This window comes from Schistocerca nitens, chromosome 1 (genome assembly GCF_023898315.1).
Source record: "Schistocerca nitens isolate TAMUIC-IGC-003100 chromosome 1, iqSchNite1.1, whole genome shotgun sequence".
In the NCBI taxonomy this organism is placed as follows: Eukaryota; Metazoa; Arthropoda; class Insecta; order Orthoptera; family Acrididae; genus Schistocerca; species Schistocerca nitens.
In genome coordinates, this window is record NC_064614.1 from 1,268,093,397 (window position 1) to 1,268,112,964 (window position 19,568).

Here is a 19,568-nt window from a genome sequence, read left to right on the forward strand (position 1 = left end):
ATCATTATTTTTCAACAATATTCATTAACCTGAAGCACCTGGGACTCGACTCCTCACATTCTCCCTTTCATTTTATTGATTCCACTGTAGTGGGATATTAGCTTGTATCTGTCAATATGAAATTGTTCAGTTTCGTTAATTTCTGTGATATTCTGAGAGCAACAAGAGGTTTACTAAGATTCCGTCTGTTCTTGCATTTTCCTGTGTGGATGTGAGAAATTTGTCACTTTTATTAAACAGGCTTCTTATGTTTTGATGGGAGACACTAAATTGTCTTTGCAATATCCATGGCATTTTCCTAACTGCAGTATCTTGTTTTGATAGATGCTTCAACTGAAACTATATTATTTTACAGCTCTGTCTTTTGGAGGATTTTATCCCGAAAAGGCCTGGGGAACACATTGTAAGTCACTGAGATATGATGAATACCGCTTTGGTCAGACTGTATGCTTCTGGCAATTAACTGTGCTAGCAGCCTTTTACCAGAAGCATTCAGGTACAAAACATGCTGCGTGTGATGAGACTCTGTGAGGGAAAAATGCCTCAGTCATACCCACATGTGAACATCTGTCTCACCTGACAGATTTTCCAAGTTCTGCATTACCACAATACAATTCATCTATGGCTTCTCATGCTGCTCAATGAGTGACACAATCTGCAGTAGCCACCAGAAAGATCGCGGGAGGCGCACATCGGCACGGCGCGTCACGGACGGTAGTTGCCGCAAATAGAGACCCGTCCACCAGAGGGCACGGGAGAATTCGGCCGCTACCTCTGGCAGCGGAACAACAACAACAACAACAACAACAACAACTCAGGCAGCACGGGCCGGGCCCAGTGAGTTCACATCGGGCATGCCTATGAGACAGTTCTCGGTCTACCCTGAAGTGCGACGGAAACGTGAACCGTGTTACTACACAATTGGCGACGAGTAGGGTCGTTCTTTCGCGTGTTTTCGTCGTTGTTCCGGTTTCGCGGCTTATCCGCGGCATGGAGGATTTAGTGCGGGTTTTGGTTGAGCAGCAGACGGAGCTCATGGCCACCATGAAACAAGTGCTTCCGGCGTTTCTCTCCACGCCGTCTGCTCCAGCGCCGTTCCCTCCTCCCTTTCCCCCGTACGACGAGACGGCGGAGGATTGGGACCCGTATGAACATCGCCTTCGGCAGCATTTCCAGGCGTTTCATGTTGCCGATGCGGAGGTATGTCGTGCTCTTTTCTTGTCTTGGATATCTCCCTCGCTGTATCAAGTTTTGCGGCAGCTAGCGCCGTTGCAGGAACCCATGTCCTTGTCTTTTGACGCATTGTGTTCATTACTGTCTTCATATTATCGCCGCCGCACGCATGTTGTGGCGGCTAGGGTCGAGTTCTATCAATGCAAGAAACAGCCCCATCAGTCTTACCGGGCGTGGGCCGCTACCCTGCACGGTCTTAGTTGCAAGTGTCATTTTGTCACGGAGCAGTCGCGAGAGTCGTATGCCCACGTTATGGTGTGAGACGTCATTGTTCGTTCAGCCCCTTGAGGAAGTCCTGTCCATTGCTCAATCGTATGAAGTCTCTCATGCCACAGGTCAACAGTTGGAAGCGTGGTGCGATGTTGCGGTGGTTCAGCGCACCGCGGCTGTGTCCACTGTGTCCGGGGTGGACGACGTGCGAACGGTAAAATCCGGCCGTTACGGCTGCTCCCACACAACGCATAAACAGAGTTCTGGCCGCCAGCCCCTGTTACCGTCCTGTGCGTCATGCTATATACATCATGATCAGTCAGAGTGCCCCCAGCATTGGGCCGTTTGTCACAAATGTAATAAAAAAGGATACATTGCTAAAGTTTGCTGCTCAGCCTCAAAGGAATCGAAGGAAGCAGGTACAGAGGACATGGACATTGACATTCAGGAAGTTTCATTGGGCCAGGCTCCTGACGCATCGGCACACAAACTCTTTATCGAGGTGTTGGTTTGGTCGTGCCAATTACAACTGCAAGTAGATACGGGGGCGGCAGTTTCCTTGTTGAATGCACAAACTTACTCCGACCTTCAGTCGCCCCCATTGGCGCCAGTTTACCGGCGTCTCTGCGGTTATGGTAAACAGTTAATTCCCCTACTGGGTCAATTCACTACCAACGTTACTTACAAATCAGTCACTCGGCCTCTTACTTTTATTGTTGTCAGTGATGCGAGCTCCGCTAACCTTTTTGGATTGGATGCCTTTCAAGCTTTCGGTTTTTCTATTGCAGACACCATACAGTTGGTCTCCAAAGACGTTCCCTATCAATCATTGGAATGTTTGACCTCTGACTTTAAGAATATCTTTGAGGAGGGCCTGGGGCGTGTTTCAGACTTAGAACCTCTTTATTGTTGAAGGCATCGGCTCGCCCGCGTTTTCTACGCGTGAGGCAGATCCCCTTGGCTCTCAGGCCTCAGGTAAAAGCAGAGCTAGACCGGCTGACAGCCCTCGGGGTCGTTCTTCTCATTTCTTCTAGTGAGTGGTCTTCGCCCCTCGTTATTGTCAGGAAACCCTCGGGAAAATTATGTCTTTGTGGCGATTTCAAGGCCACCATTAATTCCCAATTGGTGGTGGACACCTATCCCTTGCCTCGTTCTGATTAATTGTTCTCTGACGTGACGGGAGGCCAATATTTTTCGAAAATCGATCTTTTGGAGGCTTATAATCAGATATCACTTGATGAGGACTCCAAATGGCTGGCGAACACCCCGTTTGGATTTTACCAATACCAGCGGTTGGCCTTCGGAATATCCAGTGGCCCGGCAATATTTCAGCGTTATCTTGAACACGTCATGTCGACAATCCCTCATTGTATTAATTTCCTGGACGACATAATTGTCACAGGCCACAGCATGAAGGAACACTTGCACAATCTTCAAACCCTCTTTCTCAAATTCAGGTACGTGGGCCTGCGTTGCAAGCTGCTTAAGTCGAACTTCTTCCAACTGTCTATTGAGTATGTGGGCTACACCATCTCTCACCATGGCGTCCAGCCACTAGGAAGTTTGGTCCAAGGTATCGTCGACCTTCTGCGGCCCGCTTCGCTGAAGGAGTTACAAGCTTTCTTAGGCAAAATTGCCTATTACCACCAGTTCATTCCCAGGGCTTCCACCATAGCCCGACCCCTGTACTGCCTTCTGCGCAAGGGTGTTCCTTTGGATTGGTCGCCTGCACGCGAGTGAGCGTTCACCTCGTTGAAAGCCTCCTCACGTCAGCGCCGTGTTTGGCTACTTTTGACCCCCATAAGCCGTTGGTCCTGGCTACAGATGCTTCGCAGTATGGGGTAGGGGCGGTCCTGGCCCATCGCAACTCAGATAGTTCCGAGCAGCCACTGGCGTTTGCATCTAAATCTCTTAGTCCCGCACAGGCCCATTACTCCCAGGTGGAAAAAGAGGCTTTGGCCATTGTCTACGCTGTTACCAAGTTTCACCCTTTCTTGTATGGCACAAAGTTTCAGTTAATCACTGACCATAAGCCATTAATATCGTTATTTGGCCCCGCGTCTCAAATTCCGGATAGGGCGGCCCACAGGCTACAGCGCTGGGCCTTGTTCCTCTCTAAGTACCATTATGACATTCATTTTCGCCCTACCGGACAGCATGCCAACGCAGACGCTCTTTCCCGTCTTCCGGTGGGCCCGGATCCTAAGTTCGATCGAGAGGAGATTATGTGTTTTCATTTGGATGTGGCGTCCCGCGAAGCGGTTGATGGCTTCCCGATCACTAGTTCTAGAGTCGCCAGGGACACGGCAGCTGACCCGGTTCTCCGGCAAGTGGTTCGCCTCATTCAGCAGGAGTGGTCATCCCGACCTCCAGGCCGGGCCTTGGACCCTCTTCATAATTATTTTGTTCTACAAGACCGCCTCTCCGTCTTGGAAGGAGTTCTCCTTCTGGCTACCGATGATACAGCTCCGTGCGTGGTTGTTCCTGCAAGTTTGCGAAGGGAAGTCCTCACGTTATTACATGCGGGGCACTGGGATGTTTCCCGTACTAAAATCTTGGCTCGCAGACATGTGTACTGGCCCGGTATTGACAGAGAAATTGAGCACTTGGTGGCCGCCTGTTCGCAGTGTGCGAGCCAACAGGCATCTCCCAGGTCAGCGTTCTTTTCATGGCCGCCTGCAACCCAGGCATGGGAATGTGTTCACATCGATTTTGCGGGCCCATTTCTCAATGGATTTTGGCTCATTGTCATTGATGCTTATTCCCGATTTCCATATGTGGTTTGCTGCTCCTCAACCACTTCAGAGGTTGTAATCCAGGCACTAGCAAAAATCTTTTCTGTGGAAGGTCTGCCAGTCACCCTGGTCTCGGACAATGGATCTCAGTTTACGTCGCAGACCTTCCAGGATTTTTGTAGGCGCTTCGGTGTTCGGCATATTTGCTCTCCCCCCTTTCATCCACAATCGAATGGGGAAGCTGAGCACATGGTGCGCATGTTTAAGACACAGATGAAAAAGTATGTGCACGAATTTCCTGCAGAGGAGGCGTTGACGTTTTTCCTGACGGCATACCGGACCACACCTATGGGAGAACGCAGCCCCGCAGAGCTCCTCCACAGGCGCCAACCTAGGACTCTGCTGCACTCCTTCGGCCCGGTCCTCGCCAGTCTTCGCAAAACGGAGTACCCGGCTTTCCACCGGGTATATCGGTCTGGGCATGTGGGTTTGGTGGCAATCCACGTTGGATACCGGCGGTGGTCCTGCGCCGAAATGGCCGCTGCCTCTATACCTTGCAGACGGGGGACTGGGAGGTACGTCGTCACCAAAATCAGCTTCGTCCACGTTTGGGACCCCACCCTCCGGCCCCTCGGGCACCGGCTTCCCCATTGCTGGCACCTGTGCTGGTTTCTCAGGGGACACTACCACCCCTCCCCCTGTGATTCCCCCGCACTGCGATGGCTCTCAGCCTTGGCGGCCTTCAGTCGCTCCGGCACCGGCATGGCTATCATTAGCGATGCCCCAGCGAGAGCCGGCCCCCCTCGCAGGCCCGGTTTCTCAGCAGGCTGGTTCACCTGTGGTCGTCCATTCCCCATCGTCCCCGCCACTGGGTCTTGCCCCTCCCGGGGTGGACCAGGATCCAGAGTTCGACGGCCTGTCTCCCATTCTGTCCTGGGTTCCGGTGGTGGGACGACGGGGGCTTCTTCGTGTGGGTTACTTCCAGCCGTATTCAAAGGTTCCGGCTAGAGGGTTGGCAGATCCCCTCGACTCCAGCCTTCCGATGGACGTGGGGGTCGTCACTCCTGCATGACGCTTCACCTTCCGACGCAGTGGATCACAGTGGCTTCACCCCCCGAAGGAGGAGGAGTGCAGTAGCCACCAGAAAGATCGTGGGAGGCGCACATCGGCACGGCGCGTCATGGACGGTAGTTGCCGCAAATAGAGTCCCGTCCACCAGAGGGCACGCGAGAATTCGGCCGCGACCTCTGGCAGCGGAACAACAACAACAACAACTCAGGCAGCACGTGCCGGGCCCAGTGAATTCACATCGGGCATGTCTATGAGACAGTTCTCGGTCTACCCTGAAGTGCGACGGAAACGTGAACCGTGTTTCTACACAATCTAAATACTAGAGTGAAGAGTTTACTCAGTAAAGTGGCTGACACCATCTTCAATTGTATAATTAATATTCCAGGAAAAACTGTTACTGCAACTCCAAGATCATTCCCCAAAAAGCCTAAATCACAGATGACATCATTGAGCCCTGCACTTGCCTTAAAAATACTAGTATTGGTAATGACTTCTCAAAGAGCTCTAGACCAGTTCTGACCTTTCCTCCCATGCTACTACTTGCATCCACTTCCTAATCAATTTCCACTGTATTTTTTCCTTTTGTCAGTTAAATATCCAAAGATGTCCACTGGGCTCTTATTTTTTTGTCTGTTTAATCCCTTGCTGCCTTCACTATTTTGTCTTTCAGAGCCACTCATACATCTTCTATTGTATTTCTTTTGCCTGTTTTGGTCACTTTTGCATACTATTTCCTTTGAGACTCTCAAACACTTCTGACTGTACAACATGTTGACTGCCATGAGGTAACCATTGACTACAGCAAAGCTTTATGCCCGTTAGTGGCCACAGCAGAGCCTCATGCATGATGCCCCTGCATAACCTATCCGTGAAATGTCTGCATGTGACATTCAACAAATATATCCAGGTTGTGTTAAATTCCTACATGTCTGTTGTCTTCTTTGCTCTTGTCTTCATCAAATGACTATTATTATGGTCAGAGTTCACATCTGCCTCTTAAAAAATAAATAAATAAATAAAATAAAAAAAATTGAAAAAAGATGAGATTTCTAATTCTCTGCCTTACCAGTACACGAGATCAATCTGAACTCTACTGACAAAGTTTTGGAGGTTGTTCAAGGATCTTTTCTGAGTATTTTGCGTAAGGGACCCATCATCAGGAGAGAATCAGTGTATTGGTAATAACAATTTATTTCATTCATTACCTGGATTACTTTCATTTCTGCTAAAATACCTCCACAGTAGTGAAAAAGCCTGTAATATGCATTCACTATACTTGGATAGGTCCAGTTTCTGATAGACATGTATGTACAGGTACATAAGCACTGTGATGTGGTTACTGTCACTGTGGGAACAGCTTAGCATAGTGTTAATCAAATCATAGAGCAGTGCTGCTTGGTTTTGGGTAACACAGTGACTGTAGTTTGCATTTACTTTCAACCATGCCACAGTATGAATGGTGGATAATGTTACATGCCTAGATCAGTCAATCATCCAGCCTTTTGCTCCAGCAACAACTGAAACCATGTATTAGTCTGGGCTATCCACAGTACTCCACCAATGTGGTTGCTTTTAAGTATGGCTGGCTGCATCACTGAGGCATGCAAACTACCCCACCAAGGAAAGCTCCATCATTCATGAGAGAAACCTGTTATTAACAAATGTACTTTCTGTAAAAAAGAAACCATACAAGGTAACACATTGTTTAGTGCAACAGAGTTGTATTTGGGAAGATGGCAGCTCAAATCCTCATCCAGCCTTTCAGATGAGTTGCCATGATTCCCCTAAATCACTCAAGGCATAGGTGAAATGGTTCCTTAGTGAACAGCTGCTTTGTTTATATTTGTTCTGTAGCTGAGGAATATACAAAAAAAGCTTTACACTTACCCTGTGAGTCCAAAAGTTTCAAGACTGAAGTAATCAGAAATAGGGAAATTTAGGACAGTGATTTTAATGCTTCAGGTGTTCCACTTAGTCTCCCTCCACTTGAGGACAACGCAAAGAAAGTTGATACAATCATGTGAAGCTGTCAGGAAAGTCCTTCTTTAGGATGTTGTTCAAGTCACGCTTGGCTTGAATGTGAGTTATGTCAGCAAGGTGTCGATGCTTCAGGTGAATTTCTCCACTTTGTCATTTTGTGGTTAGGTTCATATTGATAACACCAACTCTCATCACCAGCCATAATTTTTTCAAGAAAGAAAACTGTCTGTGTTTTGCATTTCAAACAAGTCACAGCAGGTGTCCACACATTGTCACTCTTGTTTGAGGGTCAAGGTGTGGAGGACAAGCTTTTTTCTTCTTCAGAATATGCTGGAGAACTGAAGAAACGCTGAATGTCTAAAGGACATTGTATAGTACTCTAAAGACACTAAAAATAAAAACACTGGCAAACATTTATTCTTGAGAATGTCTTGAACACTTGTTTTAGATATGTTGTTCCATTGCAATTTGTGATATGATGTTGACACACTACGGCTGCACATAGAGAGGATGTGACAATGGCTAAATTCGCCACCACCCTGATCATACACTTCATGTGATTCATCTAATATACTTAAGTGAGTGAGACTGTTTATTTCATAAGGAGCAGAGACAACTCTTAGTTAGGAGACAAAAAAATACTGTGTACAATTACAAAAGTGAGACACCCAAGCATCATGCGCCTTGTCTCTGAGGCACATATGGGTACTTGTTGCCCTGATGTTCTATGGGCCAAGTATTGTTTCTGATTATTCAGCTTAGTGCTGAGTGCAACTTACTGTGTTTGCAGACACCACCAGCAATTTGATAGGAAATGTGTTAGACACAGTTACCAATATTTTATCCATAGTGTGTTTTCTATTTAACTCCCATTCTGCCAACCTAATCAAGACAAGCATTCATGTAAATTACAAACTAAATTGGAACATCACATTCATGAAACAGTGGAGAGATTGTGCTCAGCAACTTTTGCTTTAAGAATGCTCTCTCGTACTGGAGACCAAGTGGTCACAAAGGCAGCTTATTTTGCTTATGCACTATATCATGTCACATTGAATTATATTCTGGGAGGGGGGGGGGGACTTACTACTTCTTGCTCAAAAACTCTTCATTGCTTGGAAAAGGAGTGATTAGGGTTATATGCAGAGTAAGTCCACGAACCTTCTGTCACAGATTATTTAACCAACTAGGAATACTTACCACTGCTTGTCAATACATTTTTTTCTCAAATGTCCTTTGTCATAAAGTATCTCATCCTCTTTGTAAATAACTCAACAGTTCACATGCATAACACTAGACATAAGACTGACATCAATATCAACTAAAAAATATGTCCCAGGAGCAGAGCACTGTTAAGCGTGCTGGTGCAAAAATTTTCAGTCCTCTTCCTACTTAACTTAAAAACACAAGGAATAGTCAATCCCTTCTCAAAATTAAACTATGCAAATTTCTCTTGATTCACTCATTTTATTCCGTTCGGAAATTTGTGAAAGAGGCCTTACTTAAGATAAGATACAGCTAAAAATCAAATCTCATCTTGTGCCCTAACCACCAATCAGTCTTCCTTCTCATTCCATCCAGTAAGACTCCCCCGACCTACGGTTCTGTGTGGCTTTTCCAAACATTCTCACTTCCTAAATCTCACCAGTCCTTTTCCTCCATCCATCTTCCTCTCCCTGCAAGCGTTCTGCCAGGAAGAGGAGCCACTGCCTCCAAAAGCTTGCACATTTCTTTAACCTTTGTACATGTTGTCTCTTGCTGCCACTTGATGAGTAGATTTTTTAATCTCTCCAATTATAAGATGTAGCTATACAGTTTCATGACTCTTAATACAAACAAGGGAAAGTCCCGGTTGAAATAATAAGTCTTATGAAAATGATAGATTCTACTCACCATACAGAGGAGATGTCGAGTCACAGACAGGAGCAATGTATATTTAAGCTTTCGAAATAGAAAACACGCATACATTCACATTCTCAGGCTGCTGTGGTATGTTATACAAGTATTTAGTGTAGATTAGATTTTTAATTCAGTCATTGCGTAATGTGAACTTGTAGTTTTATTGTATAAGAGGTGTGAACAAAAAGTAATGGCAATTATTTGCTTTCTTGGGCTTTATACATCCTATTTTCAATTTTTTACTCCTTGTTTGTACACATTTTTCTGAGGTATGTTTGCATTTTTAGTTATTGAATATAATAGTGTACCATTGACAGTTGAAAAGGTTACATGTGTTTTTGAGTGCTCAGTGAATTTTTACTTTTCAAAAAGACGGATCAAGAATTTGCATTAAATTTTGTGTGAAAAATGGAATTAAGTGCACCACCACATTTGAAATGTTGGCTGTGGCTTTTGGCAAATCTGTTATGAATAATACAAGAGTTTACGAGTGGTATAAACATTTCTAAAGGATCAATAAGACATTGAAGTAGACAACCGCCCCTAATGCCCAAACACATCAATTACTGACGACAGTGCCAAAGGTAAAGGAAATAGTTCTGTAAAATTGCCGAACCACCATGAGAGAGGTTGCTGGTGATGTCCGCATATCCTTTGGCTCATGCCAAGCAATTTTTTTCAGATGTTTTGGGCATGAAACGTGGAAGGAAGTTTGTTTCGAAATTTTTGTATTTCGACCAGAAACCTCACATAGACATGGCTCAGAAATTGCTGAATCAAGTCGACATTGACCCAGAACTCTTAAAGAAGGTTTATAAGAGGTGATGGTGGTGATTAGTGTTTAACGTCCCGTCGACAACGAGGTCACTAGAGACGGAGCGCAAGCTCGGGTTAGGGAAGGATTGGGAAGGAAATCGGCCGTGCCCTTTCAAAGGAACCATCCCGGCATTTGCCTGAAACGATTTAGGGAAATCACGGAAAACCTAAATCAGGATGGCCGGAGACGGGATTGAACCGTCGTCCTCCCGAATGCGAGTCCAGTGTGCTAACCACTGCGCCACCTCGCTCGGTGGTTTATAGGAGGTGAAAAAAACATGTTTATATGGTTATGATGTGGAAACCAAGGCTACATCATCCCAATGGAAACTGCCCAAAGTGCCAAGACATAAAAACATTCGACAAGTTCAATATGTGTGAAGGTTCTTCTCACTGTTTTCTTTGATTATGATGGGATGATGCATCCTGAGTTCCTCCCTTATGGACGTACGATCAATAAGGAATACTACCTGAAGTTCTGCGCTGTTTGCATGAAGAAATCTGAGGAAAACGACAAGAAGTGTGGTAAAATCACTTGTAAAAGTTGCATCCCGCACACAACTTGATGCTTATTCATGATTTTTTGGCCAAAGACAAAACTGTTATGTTGCCTTAGCCACTTTATTCACGGGCATCGCTCCCTGGGACTTCTTTCTATTCCTGAGGCTGAAGAGAACTATGAAAGTCTGTCATTTTGCCACCACTGATTAGATAAACACAGAATTGCTGAATGTGACTTCCAGAAGTGCTTCCAAGACAGAAAAAAAGTGCTGTTGCAAGTGTGTTATATCTGAGGGGAATTACTTTAAAGGGGACAAAGCTGATGATGATGACTAAATAAAGATTCTTAAAGAAAAACAAAAATTCCTATTACTTTTTCATGACACCTCGCATGTTAGTATTGCTGAACTGGTTGCCTAATAGTATGACAATGACTATGCCAGCAAAAATGTTCTGAACACATCACTACTAAAGTGTGAATATAATAATTTGTCAAATGTTAAAATAAGTAAGATTTCTTACTTTCATTCAGGTGCTATGTAGTGTGTGTATGTAGTGTTTTGTATCAGTCCAGCAGAGTAACGTGTAACCCTACATTTACCTTGCCAATGAATGATACTCCTGATTTATAAAAGATACAGTGATTTAACTGCTGTGCAGATCTGTTGTAAATTTTTCATATAGCAAGTCACATCAAGGAAAGATGCACGTATTTGATGTAGGATTACGATCACATTAACTTTAGTGGTGGAAGTATCTGCTGGAGCGTTTGTGCATAGTCAGTGGATTGTTGGCCCAGGTCGGACAAGCGCATCAGCCCTGGAGTGAAGCCACAGGCAGGGCGGAGGGGCTGGGGGAGTACAAGTGAAAAATTTAAATTTATTCATTTTCTTGTTATGCATCAAACTGTCATCCTGGCATTTGTACTAATATGTCAGATCTGGGGGGACTAGTATACGTTATGTTCCTGTATTGAAAAAGTCTTGCTTAGTAAAATGTAATGTACTATTCTTGACTATACTGAAAACGGCTTTAAAGAACCTCTTCGCTCTTATTTCACAGAACTGGATTTTACTTACCTCTTGTATTATTGCAGACTACAGAGCAAAAGAAATCCAATAAATTTACATAGCCATGATCAACTATACAGTGACCTAAATCCTGTTCACTAAGTACAACTCTGTAGGAAATCAATATGTGAGGAAGATAAGCATACACAAAGTAAGGAACATCAGGAACATTGCAATGTAGTTTTACTAATTGCATTGCTGAACTGATTGCCCAGTAGTATGACATCTATGTTTGTTAAACTGTTATAAACGTGTTGCTACTGACAAGTGAAGATTGTTTTAATTGTACTACTGTTATAGCTTTTCAATCAATAAATTGCAATTTAATATAAATATGTGTAATCATAATCTTGACACATTCTACACCCATGGCACACTTGTCACTGTGTGGATTTGTGGGACTTGGAATAAAAAAATAAACTGAAACTTCAGTCATGCAAAAGTAATAAAGTTTTCCGAGAAAAGACATGCATGAGTTTCATTTATTTAATACCCAATACAGTGTTTCAACAAGGTTCCATATTTGAATCCATTAAAATGACACAGATGCCCTGTCTTTCAATATCTACCTTAGTTTTAAGTATTATTGATCTCTGGAGTCAGCTGAAATTGGTATTTATTAGTCCCATAATTGAAGAATAAACTTAAGATTCAGATATAAAATACCTTGTTATGAGACTTCATCATACTTAAGAAATAGGTTCTAACCCATGATTGATCTGCAAGGGGGGACTGATGGAATGTTTTTAACTTCCCATGAAAACGTCAGTTATGAAGCAAGTTCTAGAATTTACAGCAATAATCAGCTAAAATACCTTCTGAATATGGAAAAGGACCTCTGCAAAGACAATTTTTATGCAGTAAACTGTCTTGTAGCTGTTTAAAAATCAGAATACCAAAAATGAAATGATTTCATCTGAAATGAAACTAGAAGCAGCTAATTGATTTTAATTTGATTTTTTTTTTTTTTTTCATCCCACCGAATACATTCTTTACAATAATGGTAATATAGGGCAGGTTGGTTGGTTGGGGCAAGAGACCAAACAGCGAGGTCATCAGTCTCATCGGATTAGGGAAGGACGGGGAAGGAAGTCGGCCGTGCCCTTTCAGAGGAACCATCCCGGCATTTGCCTAGAGCGATTTAGGGAAATCACAGAAAACCTAAATCAGGATGGCCGGACGAGGGATTGAACCGTCGTTCTCCCGAATGCGAGTCCAGTGTGCTAACCACTGCACGACCTCACTCGGTATATGGGGCAGGTCAATGAATACAGTATCACATGTTCATTTTCATACACATGACACCTTTCCAACAACAGTGGTAGTTTAATTACAATGTGTTTATTTTCTGAACTTAAAATTGCACGTTCCTTAGTTACCTGTACTGTAACCTGAAGTGTGTATTTTATTTACTTACACGAGGAATGTTTTCTGTCTCTTCTTCAACTCTTGAGTTGTAAACCTTGCTACAAACTTTTATTTCATAAGCCCCTTATCAGACTCCGGTGAGGGCTGCAGCACATGTTTGGAAATTTTGTTTGTCATGTGTCATGCTTGTGAAAGCATGTTTGATTGACTGATAGGTGCCCAATAGAACCCATCAAGGAGGAGAACCTTCACAGATGTGGAACAGACATAGGGTGCTTCATCTGTGGGTAAGGTTAACTTATTTTATTAGTGACTGCCCACAGCAAGATGCTCCTGTTTGAATGTGGTCAGCTGCTGTCTCAGTGACATAAAATATATATTTTCTTCAATATTATAGACACTACATTTAATTACTGTAACCACTTCATCCTCCCCCATAAAAAAAGCTTAACCTTGATATGGTTACTATGGTAACTATTATGATTGTTCCCATCTGCTAAGACTATGACCATTTTACAATTTGCGTAGGGCAGCTGTAATTGCATTTTCACTGAGGTAGAAGAAACTAACCCTCTTGCTTAACTCAGAAATGATTGTGTTTCTTACACCAGAAGCAGAGCAAAAATACCTCTCATGTATTACAGAATTAGAAGTAAGCTACACATCGATTATTTCTACTCTTTAGTTTGGTAAATTAAACTCTATGTACTGTAATAGTGAATGAACTCATTTAACATGCCAGCTATAAAGATCACATTTATTCAGGTTAGGCCATTGTTTAGGTTTGGCCACGTCATATTACATAAATTACTCATCTGAGGTATTGTAGTTTTAGCAAAAACATCATTAGTGCATTAAGTTGTTTATTTACGACATTACGTAGGCCAATTTGTTATTGTTCTCAGTTGAACTAGGCTAACTATTTACAACGGAGGGTGTATAATTTGCACAAATAATTGTATACCTGTACGGTATATATTTTAACCTCTCGACCTCTTAGCATAATGTGGGGGGCCATTTACACCGCGAAAACTTATTTTCCGTGCCTCCATTCTCAAAATAGTCATGTTATCTGCACTGCCCTTCTTTGTTTGCATATAGAGTAGCAGGGTCTGCAGTGCAATGAGTGGATCAGCATTTTTCATGCGTAATCGGCATTTCACGAGTAATTATCGATTTCGTGCGCTATCAAGTGCACTGCCGCTGTAACTTACGAGTCACTATCATTCGTGAGCATGCACCACAATGTCACATGATAGTACGTGTGTTTTGGTGTAGCAGTTTTAATAATCGATTTCGCTTACTGTCGCGTAACATTCAACCATTATCATGTGTGTGTGTATACTCTACAGTGTCACATATTGATAGTGTGTGTTTCGAGACTTGCCGCTTAATGTGTTTGATGTAATACTCTATAGCTGTGCAGTGTTTACGTGTTCCTTGGTAGCGACTCGCTTACCAGTGACACAGCTTCTCCAGTTTTAATACATTCATACGCCTCAAATGTGATTGACGCAATGAACCGTTCTATACTCTTCCGTCACACTCAAAGGTAAGTCTTTGACTGCTTTCAACTCAGCCGAGTTCTGTACCACATCTTTTACCAAGGTTGCTATATCTTTTACATATAACGACCATCATAACTAGCAAAATTCTGGACAAGACTGTCACGTGTGTCGGCATCGATAAATACTATACGTCGTAATTCGTATGTAGTTCCAAATTGACATGTTTATATTCTGCAAACATGGTAAAATATATCGATTAATCGAGCGAGCACTGATCGATAGTTCGATACAACGCTCGTGCCAAAATTTGTGACCGTATATAGTCGACGCTATGCTACTTGTTTTTCTTTGTTATACAGTAGTAAAATATATAATATAAATAAATAATTTACGATGAATGTAATTTGATTTATAATACCGCAGCCGGCCCCCTTCTTTAAAGTTCGTTTTTCAAGTAACGTGTACTCAATCTGACATCATAAATCGCTAACTTATCGCTGTGCGAAGAATTCCCGCCAATCTCAACATTAACTTATAGTATGCTATTGAAAGTTAAACAGAAAAAATACGATATCCAGGCAGTGTTTGGAAGTCTGTAGGTGATGAAACAATAGTTGGTAGCAACTTCGTTATGTAGAGCTAACTGAACAACCAATCGCGATCTGGGTGCAGCAAAGTGGTACTGCTTTAAAGACACGAAGGCTGGTCGGCTGAAGAGCAGCGCATATGCTGCTGCCAGCCCGCCCCGATGGGGAATTGAAATACAATGAAGGAAAAAAAAAAGGAAGAAGGTAAATTCTTATCTCCATGGCTGAGAGCCAGACCTTTGTAGCATAAACACGTTGCTGCCGTACGGCCACCATCGGCCACATCGGGGCCTCACGCTTAAAAGGGGCCAACACACGCACAATATTTATTTCGCACCACTGAGAATTGTGGTATAATATTGACCGTGTGGAATCGGTATTGATGGTTTGCGCAATATGTACTGAAAAGCCAGGTTAGCACAATATATTGACGGTCGATCAACGTACATACTATACTGTATAAGGTTGCACCACTATCGGTGGATTCCGTCGACGACCGACATCGTTTAGATGGCCAATCTTTTCAAATTAGTACGGCACTACGTGGGCGGTGACGATATAGCCGATCTCGTCGTCCGAACGTACAGATTTCGGACGACAATCTGTAAAATTCAAATCAGTTTGTTTTCGGGCACAATGGCCGACACGGCACGAAACATGGACTGTGAGAAACTGATAGGTTTAGTCAAAGGAGTAGTATGTGGCATCCTTAGAATGAACAACAGAATCGGGATGTAGTTTGGAATCTATAGACTGAAGTCGCAGGTTTATTGGAAACTACAAGTAACAAAATCTTTATCGGAAATTGCAGGTGTAGATTATAACCTTGAAAAATAATTTAAGTAACAAGTTTGGTGTATCGGGATTAACAGAACTCCCAACCTCTGTCTTGAGGAATCGGCCAATATCGTCTGTAGTGAAGTATTTAATTGGTTTGTAAATGATGGGTTATCACTAAATGTTAATAAGAACCAGTTTGTGCATTTCCAAGTAAGGAAAAAAGTCGAGGATCAATTAAGTATTAAATTGAATGGTAGTGAGTTACTACAAGTAGAGTCAACCAAGTTTTTGGGTGTACACATTGAAAACAGTCAAAAATGGTCTGAACATATATTGCACCTCCACAAAAAACTCAGCTCAACAACATTCGCTGTTCGTATTGAGGGAGATGTTCGGGTTAGTTACACCAATCAATCTCCATTTCGCAGTAGTTCATTTATTCACCCAAACACAAGCAAGGCTCACAAAGAACTGGACATGGCGGAAGAGGCCAAAGATAATCTTAGCTTAGTTCAAAGATGGATGCATCGATGTTGGTGGCGATTTCATCGGCGCCACATAGCCTCCCCCCCCCCCCCCCCCCCGCTCGCAGTACAGAGTACTCTTGAACGCCCAGGGGGGGGGCGGGGGAGGGGGTGACTATGGTGTTGGCAGGAGTGGTCCATGGGAGCTGAACACCGTGGTTAGCTCGACAGCGTCGTCAGGGAGCTGTGTGGGTAGATGTCATGAAGGAAGATTCGACCAACGAACCTGGAAGTCGTTGAAGCGAGCCGGGCGTTGTACTGGGTGTGCTGGTCATGCAGTGACAGGTAGGCTGGCGGTTTGCGGGTGGAACGGAGCGATGACGACGATGTCTCCGGTGGTTGTGGCGAACACACGAAGCATGTCCAGGTCGACGTCAGGTGGGAGGGAGCCACATTTCACCAGGTGGCTGTGTCATGAGCACTGGATGAAACACACAACAAACAGTGTATAATCACACAGTATTATTGAGTAGTCGTGGATTATGTCTGGGGGGGGGGGGGGGGAACAGGCACAGACATCTCAAGCGAGGGCACGTTCAAGATGGGGGGCTGTGAGAAACCTCGATAGGGCGAGGCAGGCGACGGTGGAGAGGTCGAAGGGGCCGGTGAAGGGCCTGGCGGCGAGGGTGTGATCGTAGGTAAGCTCGATGTGAGGAGCATGTGGTCAGTCGACGGAGTGCGTGAGACCAGAGTAGAGGGCGAGGTTGGAGGAGAGCTCGACAATTGGAACTGGGAATCGCTCGAGCGAGCGTGCAAGTCCGACGTGGAGGGAGTGGTCGGAACACCATGAGCCGGGACAGTGAGTGGCGTGGTTGTGGCCTGAAGGGGGGTAGAAGAAGGCTCGACATGGGCAGGCTTAAGTCTGTTGAGAGAGATTGTAAGAATCTTTCATCTGGATGTCAAAGGTGTTGGATGAGCGCCGGAGAACACGGTACGGGCCGGTATATGTAGGTCGGAGGGGAGCACAGGCAGTGTCATCTCGGAGCATGACATACTCGCAATTGTCCAGAGATTTCAGGACGTGAACCTTAGGGCGGAAGTGGCTGGCGGGTGGAGGGATATGGAGGTTGATGAAGTGGTCCACGAAGGAAGGGAAGTCAGACTGAGGGAGAGAAGCGGAAGGGCTCACAAGTTTGCCAGGGAGAACGATGTTCTGTACGAACTCGGCTATTGTGCCTTTGAGGTCTTCCTTATACATTGCACGAATGCCGAGTAGCACAAGGGGAAGGGCCACCATCCATAGGGCTTGAAAGTGCGGTGCCAGTGCTCAAGTAGCCCGTTACTTTGCGGGTGATATGCTGTGGTATGAATGCGCCGGATGCCACAGATATTACAAATCTCGTTGAACAGGGCCAACTCAAATTGTCTGCCCTGCTCAGTTCTGATGATAGCTGGACATCTGAAACACGATACCCATGACTCGACGAAAGCTCGAGCAACAGTTTCTGCCATAATATTGGGGAGGGGGCAGCCTCGACCCAGCGAGATGTTCGGTCGATAGATGAGAGAACATAATGAAAGCCATTAGAGCGGGGGGGAGGGCTGACAATGTCAATATGAATATGCTGGAAACGCCCATGAGGGATCAAAAAGGCACCGAGGGGGGGTGTGCTTGTGTACTTTGCAGCATTGGCATGCGACGCAGGAGCATGTCCATTGCTGGCAGCCCTTGTTGACATTTCTCCACACAAAGTGCTCCGCTACAAGGCGGGTGGACGCACAAACACCAGGGTGGGCTAAATTATGCAATGCATTGAAGACAGCTCGACGGAGCATGATTGGGATGAGGGGGCATAATGTGCCCGTACTGTCGTCACACCAGATCTCACCAGAAATGACAGGGAAGGTGGTGCAGACAAAGTGTAGTGAAGAGGTAGAGTCTGAAATCACGTTTTGTGTTTCCTCGTCGGTGGGTTGGAGGTTAGGCAGTTCAGAGAGGTCTAACAGCAAATGGATGGCATCGACTCGTGAAAGGAAATCAGCAACTATATTGTCAGCACCCTTTATGTGCCTGACATCGGTGGTGAACTGAGATATGAAGTCCATGTATCTGAAGCGGCGAGGAGGCGGGTCAACTGGTGGGTTTGTAATGGCCACAGCCAGGGATTTGTGGTCCATTAAAACATAGAAAGGGTGTCCCTCAATCCCAGTCTTAAATGCTTGATCGCTTTGTAGACCACGAGCAACTCCCTGTCAAACATGGAATATTTCCGTTGTGCATTGGTGTGCTTGCGCGAGAAGAACTGCAGAGGTGAAGTTTGGCCGTTGATTGTCTGGCTAAGGACAGCGCCGATGGCAGTATCACTCGCGTCTGTGGTGATGAAAAGCTGCGCATTGGGATGAGGATGCGCGATGATGCAGGCCTCGGCAAGAAGATTTTTGAGGGCAGTGAAAGAGTCAGTCATAGCAGGGGTTCATGGAACGGGCCCAGATCCAGAATGTTGGTGCCTGCCAAGGCATCCGTCAGTGGAGCCTGAATCTCCGCTGCCCGAAGGTAGATAATTAACCGTCCCCAGAAAGCGTCGGAGCTCTTTGAATGATGAAGGTCTGGGTAGGTTTAGTATTGTTTGTTCTTTCTCAGGGGGTGGTGAAATGCCGTCGGCAGGGACCTGAAAACCAAGAAAAGTGACAGCGGGTTGAGGTAGCTGCAATTTTTCCTGGTTGGTCTCGATGCCTGCTGCCGCGAGAGTGTTCATAACAGTTTGCACATCTCGACTGTTGTCCTCGATTTTAGGTCGAATAGCACTTCGTTGATGAAGCGTTGCCAGGTCTGCGTTGCATTTTTCAGACCGAAGGGCACGAATCAAAACTGAAGTAACCTGATCAGGGTGGTGACTGCTGTCTTCTCGATGTCTGCAGGTGCCATGGGGATCTCTGTTTGCAATCAATGACCTACCTGTGATTGGCCTTGGGAAGTAGCAGGGTGCTCTGCAGTTCCGTGCCGCCTCACCAAACTGTGTGTGGAAGCAACAGTACAGGTAGTGCGGTTGCATTTCCTGCGGAACGTTTGTTGCCAGTGGCGGTGGCCGAGGTTCGGTGGCCCCAGCAGGCTCAGTTGCAGGAGGGGGCGTGATAGTGGGCGGAGCTGGTGATGTCCCAGTAGCTTGTTTCCTGCTTCCCAGAGCGAGTGGAACAGTCGGCACAGTGCGGCCGCGGCCGCGTCCGGCTGCAGGACGATGAGCCTGAACCTGAGACTTGTTAGGTAGGCAATGGCTGGCGAAATAGAGCAGTGATGCATTGTGTAGCTTGTCAGCAATTGTCATTCTTTCCTCAACAGGTTCAGGAG

The 19,568-nt window shown here is 45.1% G+C and overlaps 1 protein-coding gene across 1 annotated transcript in view; it reads left to right on the forward strand.

Annotated features, from left to right (window-relative positions):
* Positions 1–14,013: 14,013 nt before the first annotated feature.
* LOC126239904 (sulfite oxidase-like) overlaps positions 14,014–19,568 on the forward strand; it is a 153,718-nt gene continuing 148,163 nt past the window's right edge. The window contains exon 1 of the mRNA XM_049947894.1: positions 14,014–14,435. Coding sequence (XP_049803851.1) covers positions 14,401–14,435 — 35 coding nt within the window. The 5' untranslated portion in view covers positions 14,014–14,400. The remainder of the gene's footprint in view (positions 14,436–19,568) is intronic.